Source organism: Gobio gobio (assembly GCF_949357685.1).
Source record: "Gobio gobio genome assembly, chromosome: 5".
In the NCBI taxonomy this organism is placed as follows: domain Eukaryota; kingdom Metazoa; phylum Chordata; class Actinopteri; order Cypriniformes; family Gobionidae; genus Gobio; species Gobio gobio.
In genome coordinates this window covers 1,102,302-1,109,801 of record NC_137101.1, presented here as the reverse complement: position 1 = coordinate 1,109,801, position 7,500 = coordinate 1,102,302, and the positions used below count along the sequence as shown (strand labels likewise).

General features: G+C 38.5%; 1 protein-coding gene across 2 annotated transcripts in view; it reads left to right on the top strand.

Moving 5' to 3' along the window:
- Positions 1–7,500, top strand: part of xpot (exportin, tRNA (nuclear export receptor for tRNAs)) — a 42,862-nt gene that overhangs the window by 21,023 nt on the left and 14,339 nt on the right. For both annotated transcript variants that reach the window (XM_079817686.1, XM_079817687.1), the window contains 7 exons: positions 2,147–2,383; positions 2,475–2,513; positions 2,593–2,655; positions 3,742–3,866; positions 4,980–5,124; positions 7,081–7,200; positions 7,313–7,407. In XM_079817686.1, the coding sequence (XP_079673812.1) occupies positions 2,147–2,383; positions 2,475–2,513; positions 2,593–2,655; positions 3,742–3,866; positions 4,980–5,124; positions 7,081–7,200; positions 7,313–7,407 (824 nt within the window). The remainder of the gene's footprint in view (positions 1–2,146; positions 2,384–2,474; positions 2,514–2,592; positions 2,656–3,741; positions 3,867–4,979; positions 5,125–7,080; positions 7,201–7,312; positions 7,408–7,500) is intronic.

The window sequence follows — 7,500 nt, the reverse complement described above, 5'->3', positions numbered from 1 at the left end:
CATTAAAGCTACACAAGTTAATCAGTCAAGAGCAGCAAGTGATCGTTTGTCTTTTTGTAGTTTGAATAACAAATAACTTAAACGGACTTAAAGGGTTAGTTCACCCAAAAATGAAAATTCTGTCATTAATTCCTCACCCTCATGTCGTTGGACACCCGTAAGACCTCCGTTCATATTCGGAACACAAATGAAGATATTTTAGTGTAAAGCTGATGCTGAGAAAGGCTTCAGATAGGCCTCCATTGGCATTCAGTACATTTACACTTCCAAGATCCATGAAAGGCACTTAAAACGTCGTTACAAAGTCCATCTCACCACAGCGGCTCTACAATAATCATACAATGCGACGACAATAGTTTTTGTGCGCAAAAAAAAATCAAAATAACACCTTTATCCAACTTGTTCTTGTCTTCCGTGTGCCTCCACGACGCATGCGCGAGAATATGACGTAGCGCCGGCGTTCGGGAATCGATGAAATACACACTTAAGCCCCATTTTGAGCACTACGCCGAGACCTAAAGCACGATCAATGTAGAATCCAACAGCTGAGATACGCGCGTCTTCCTCTGCTCGTAAACAAATCGCTTCTGGGTCATGTGTCCGAACGCCGGATCTGCTCATATTCTCGCGCATGCGTCGTGGAGACACACACGGAAGACAAGAACAAGTTGGATAAAGGTGTTATTTTGATTTTTTTTTGCGCACAAAAACTATTGTCGTCGCATTGTATGATTATTGTAGAGCCGCTGTGGTGAGATGGACTTTGTAACGACGTTTTAAGTGCCTTTCATGGATCTTGGAAGTGTCAATGTACTGAATGCCAATGGAGGCCCATCTGAAGCCTTTCTCAGCATCAGCTTTACACTAAAATATCTTCATTTGTGTTCCGAATATGAACGGAGGTCTTACGGGTGTCCAACGACATGAGGGTGAGTAATTAATGACAGAATTTTCATTTTTGGGTGAACTAACCCTTTAACAAACGGCTGTCCCTTTAAGACCCGACGCACGCATGGTTGGGACGACGGTCTTGCATAATTTGCGGACATTGGTCTGACTACGGTCAGACTTGAGAGAAACTTGCTTCGCAACCTCTGGTTTCTTCCGACAAAGAAAAAAAAATTATCAAACGCATTTTGTATTGATATCAATTACATGTCTATCGCGATACATATCGTTATCGTTTTATCGCCCAGCCCTAAATTAAACATCCCTAAAGTACCGAAAAAGGTACCGGTACCAATACTGGTTTAACCTGTTAACTGTCACCCCCCTTTTTGAAGATATACATGAAGATGCACTATCCAAACTTAAATGGTTGCAATTCAAGAATGCTTTGGAATATAGACATAAATTAGGTCTCATTTTAAAGAAGAAGCAGATTATGGCTCAAGTGGAATAACTTCAAAAACTCAAAGTATGAAAAGGTTATGAAAGTTTAAATGTACTATAAATCAAATATACTGTACTAAATATTTTATATAAAATATAAAAAATATATGTTACAAAATAATTTGTACTCTAAAATTACTATCAAATTAAAGCCAAATGTCTAACCAATTTTTGTTCCAAATTTGAAGTTGATATCACAAAAATTGAAGTTCCCATGAGATTTTGTTTAGGTGCTGTACAACAAATAGCCACCGGGTGTCATTGAAATTCCATAGATTTTTTTTTATGCAATCTCCTGTAACAAATGTATATATTTTTGTCCAAATATCACAAAACAGTTGGCAGATATAGAACCGTGAGACTCCGACTATGTGTTTTGTCAAGATTAGAAAAAGTTTTTAAAATAAATGTTGTAATATGAAACATGACGACGTCCACTAGGGGAGGAGCCGCTAGAAGAATTTAGAGTACCGTTTCCTTGGTAACGCAAAATTTGATTTCAAAACAGTTTTCACAGGATGAATCTTGAGTTCGTAAGCGTTCAAATGATATAAAGTTTGTCAACATTAGATCAGGATAAATATAGGATATAATTGTTTTAAACATGCAGTGGCAATTGGGCCCACCGGTGGGCCAGTGACAGTTAACAGGTTAAATATGCCCAACCCCAATCGCACTAATCGTCATATATTCAGTATATCTGAGGTTGATTCAGACGGATTCTCTTGTCTGTGTTTCCGTGTGTGTCCGTCAGGAGGAGGATGTGGATTTTCTGGCCAAGTTTTCTCGGCTGGTCAATGGGATGGGTCAGTCTCTGGTGCTAAGCTGGACTAAACTCAGCAAGACGACGGATTTGAAGGTTTCTGCGGACACACTGTCGGCCGTGGAGTCGAAGGTTCCCCTGATGCTCCAGCTGCTCATTCACGAAGATGACGATATTTCCGCTAACATCGTGGGCTTCTGTTACGACTACCTGCATGTGCTCAAACAGGTACGCTCAGCTGATGATGACACTGAGAGACGATCTACACATGACACTCATCTTCTGTGTGTGTGTGTGTGTGTGTGTGTGTGTGTTTCAGCTCCCAGCGCTCAATGAGCAGCAGAAGAGTAACGTGGAGGTAGGTCGGCATCACGGCTCGCAGCTGCTTTAGTGTTGGTTAGCGATATCGTTTTTGATTGTTATTGTCCTTATAACAGGCGATCATGCTGGCGGTGATGAGCAAACTCAAGTACGATGACGAGTATAACTTCGAGAACGAGGTCAGTGTGAAATCTGTGGCACGTTATGCATTTCATTCAATTGCAGCGTTTGCGATGCGATAAACACACTCGTTTATATACACAGCCATTCGATCGGGAATGTGTTTAAGAGTCTCTTCTGCTCACCAGGGCTGCAGTTATTTTATTAAAAATATTGTGAGATATTATTCCAATGTAGAATAACTGATTTCCATGTGAATATATTTTAAAATGTAATTTATTTCTGTGAGGCAAAGCTGAATTTTCAGCATCACGATCCGTCAGAAATCATTCTAATATGATTATTATCAATAGTTTTTTTTAGGATTATTTGATTAATAGAAAGATTGAACAGCATTTATCTGAGAAGCTTTTGTAATATGTCACTTTTGATCCATTTAATGCGTCCGTGATGAATAAAAGTATTAATTTCCAAATATATATATATTCTTACTGACCCCAAAACTTTTGAACGGTAGTAAAATATTACAAAAGCTTCCATCTCAGATAAATACTGTTCTTCTGAACTTTATATTCATCATATAATCCTAAAAAACTATTGATAATAATCATAAATGTTTCATATTGGAATGATTTCTGACGGATCGTGATGCTGAAAATTCAGCTTTGCCTCACAGAAATAAATTACATTTTAAAATATATTCACATGGAAATCAGGTTATTCTACATTGGAATAATATATCACAATATTACAGTATTTTTTGGTATTTTTAATAAAATAATTGCAGCCTTGGTGAGCAGAAGAGACTCCTAAAATAATTTAATCTTCCTGATTGAATGCTTTTTAACGGAATATATATATATATATATATATATATATATATTATATCAGGGGTGTAATGATACACTTGTGTCACGATTCGATATAAATCACGATACGATATGTATCGCAATATTTTAAGCCAAAAATATATATTTTCATTATTATTAGTGTATTATCAGGACCCACAAACATTATATATAGTCGTTTAATGTAATAATGTCACTGAAACTCAGTAAACTTTCATTTTTATATCGCGACATATCGATTAACGATAACCCCTGAGATTATATATATAAATATAAATACAGGTTTGTTTCTCTCAGGGCGAGGATGAGGCCATGTTTGTCGAATACAGGAAACAGTTGAAGATGTTGCTGGACCGATTGGCTCAAGTGTCTCCTGAGCTTTTGCTGGAGGCTGTGCACAGAGTCTTCAACGCCACCATGCAGTAAGACATCAACACACACACACACACACACACACACACACACACACACACACACACACACTGATGCGGAAACACCACAGGAAACCGCTTTTCCTGGTTCTTTTGTTTTGATGCCCTTCATAGACCTGCTCCGACGGCTTCCTCTTGACCTCAAGAACCTGCGAAACGGGTCGGTCAGAAGTCTTCATGGTTATGACATCACAACCTTGGGCTCATGGGACATATTTAGTAAATCCTACACTGCAAAAAATGCTTTTCTTAGTATTTTTGTCTTGTTTTCAGTCCAAATATCTACTTAAATCTTACATTAAGAAGCATTTACTAGACATGCAAAAGTTTTTGTCTTGTTTTTGGGGGAAAATAACTCAAAATTAAGGGAAAAATAAGCAAAAAATTCTGCCAATGCGGAAAACAAAATAATGTTAATTCAAACAGAAAACCAAGATTATTTTGCTTACACCATTAGCAGATTATTTTGCTTATTTTAAGCAAAAACTACCTTCATTTTGAGTTATTTTCCCCCAAAATAAGACAAAAGCTTTTGCTTGTCTAGTAAATGTTTCTTAATGTAAGATTTTTTAGATATTTGGACTGAAACCAAGACAAAAATACTAAGTAAGAAAAGCATTTTTTGCAGTGTACATTTAGAGGACGTCTTGATGCTGTGTTTCTGTCTCCACTAGAGCAGGAGTGTTGATTATCTCCTCATATCCTCCATTGTTGCGGCTCCTCTCTTCCCAGTCTGTCAGTAACGCTCTGTTTACTATCTGACTCTATGAAGCCCCGCCTTCTGAAAAGCACACTGTGCTCTGATTGGTCGGCTGGAGCAGTGTGTTGTGATTGGTCAAGCAGGGAAATGTCCCGCCCCTTACCATAACCGGCAGTCTCAACACACGACTAACTAACTCAAGCCCCGCCCACTTTATTCTGCGCATTAATTATTATAATGAGGAATATTGTGTTGGTTCCCGGAAGAAAACTCAAGATGGAGGCAGTTCAGGAGTTCAGAAACACTGATATAGAGAAGAACTAACAGCAACATCACACACTAGAGACAGATGAACATGGAAGAAGCATCAGCTGACCTGGGTTCGTGTGTGTGTGTGTGTGCAGGAACTGGCAGACGGTGCAGTTCATGGAGGTGGAGGTGTCCATCCGGCTGCTGTATATGCTGGGTGAAGCACTTCCTGCGTCTCATGGAGCTCATTTCTCTGGAGACACTGCTAAAACCAGCACGCTTCAGGCCATGATGAGGACGGTGAGGCTAGATTTATCTATACATAATAATTATACACACAGGGCTCGACATTAAGCTTGTTCACGTGCTTAAATCGGTCATTCACTTGTCAGAGTAAAAAATGTGCTTTTCCGAAAAGAAAAAAAAAAGGATTTGTGTTGTAAATATAATTTATTCTGAAGCAATATTCTCACCGGTGTTCAATCAGCTTTGACATATTTAAATCTGCATATTTGTGATATTTTTACCTTTTTATAAAGATCATGTTCCCCTAATCTTATTAAATATAGGCTATGCTTCAGCTTTCATTTTATATTCTTACATTTGATCAATAAATTAAATTAGAATAAGACACTGTAGGGCTGTTACCAATCAAAGTAAATCATTTACACTGAAAAATTACAACTGCATTAAATTATGTTATGAGATTGTTTTAAATATTATTTGAAACCACAAATAAGAAAAGTGGGAAAGAATGTTTAAACGTGAAACTCACACCTGCAAACTTGTCGCTTTTCGGCGCCGATCGCCGTTTTCTTGGTCAATTTGGTAATTTACGTGAATCGCGTTGAACCGGAGGGTTTTTGTTTTTTTGGGGGGGGGTTCAGTTGATGCGCGCTCGTGACGTCACGTAAAACGCAATTACGTTGAAAAGGTCGCGCTAGACACCGGCGGAAGAACCGAGTCAGTGTTTACAAAAACCGTATCCACATATTCAAACGTCTTTGACCCTGTATCTAGCGCGACCGTTTCAACGTAATTGCGTTTTACGTGTCGTCACGAGCGCGCATCACTGAACAGAGCAAGGAGAGCATTTGTGCTTATAAAACTTAAACTTTATTTATTTTTTAAAAATGGCCGATGGTTTGGCTAGATAAGACACTTATTGATCGTCTGGTAGCGTTTGATGTGGTTTAAAGCCCTTTTGAAGCTGCACTGAACCTCATTTGGACCTTGAACCGTTTGGAGTCTATTGACTTACATTTTATGGAGAAAAATCCTGAAATCTTTTCATCAAAAATCTTCATTTCTTTTCGACTGAAGACAGAAAGACATGGAGATATTGGATAACAAGGGGGTGAATAAATTATAAGCAAAAGTTTATTTGAAGGTGAACTAATCCTTTAATATTAATGTGCAAGTAAGGGCTCCCTATATAGTTTACAGAAATATCTTCAATAAACTTTTAGATATAATTTAATTCATTCAAGGACGGACACTTTTTTTCTTCTTTTGTCATGCGTCACAACACTTCCTTGCGTTTCCGTGTTGTAAATAAAATCATTTTAAAAAATATTAAATGTGTCATTCTCTTTAAGTCACGTTCAGAAATGTGTAATTTGCATATTGATGTTAATAATTGTTTATGGAACTGTCATATGAAATGCGTGTCATGTTCAGTCGTGATGTTATTCAGGAAAACACACTCTTGGTCATGTGATGTTGCTTAACTGTATCATATGTTGTAAATATAAATAAACTCCACATTTTTACTGTAGTGTGAAACTGAGTTTCTCTGTGTTTCTCCTCGAGCGTCAACAGCACAACGTTATAGTTACGGTCAGTTACATTATATATTATTATCCACTAGTGAATGCAGAATCATTCCTGCAGTTTTGGTGATTCCCTAGTTATTTTTTGTTAATGATGTTTTAATCAGCTTTTCCGGTCGGGCAAGTAAAATTCTCTTTCCCCTTCAAAAACTCCACTTGTCCCGGACAAGTGTTAATGTCGAGCCCTGTACACAGTACACACACATATGTAAACACACTTTTATTTTGGATGTGATTAATCGTTTGACAGCCATAATAATAATAATTATTCATTTTTACTCTACAGTATTTTACCATAGTGTTGATGTATTGGTGTGCGTGTAAACCTTCTCAATGAAAGAACGAGTGAATAAATGAGGCACAAAGTAACGTCTGCATCATCATGATGATGTGTGTGTGTGTGTGTGTGTGTGTGTGTGTGCAGCTCATCTCCTGTAACGTGAGCGAGTATCAGCATTCCTCTGTGACTCTGGAGTTCTTCGAGACCGTCGTCCGCTATGATAAGTTCTTCCTGGTTGAGCCGCAGCACATCCCCAGTGTGTTGGTGAGTGTTCCTGTTATAACCGCATTCAGAGACGTGAGCGTGACGTTTGGAGGATTGAGGGATGTGTGTGTGTGTGTGTGTGTGTGTGTGTGTGTGTGTGTGTTTTGTTCAGATGGCGTTTTTAGACCACCGTGGGCTGAGGCACAGCAGTCCGAAGGTGCGCAGTCGCGTGGCTTACCTGTTCTCACGGTTCATCAAAACCCTGCAGTGAGTCTCCCTGCTACTACACACACACACACACTCACACACACACACACGTTCACACACACATACACACTCACTTACACTCGCACGCACACA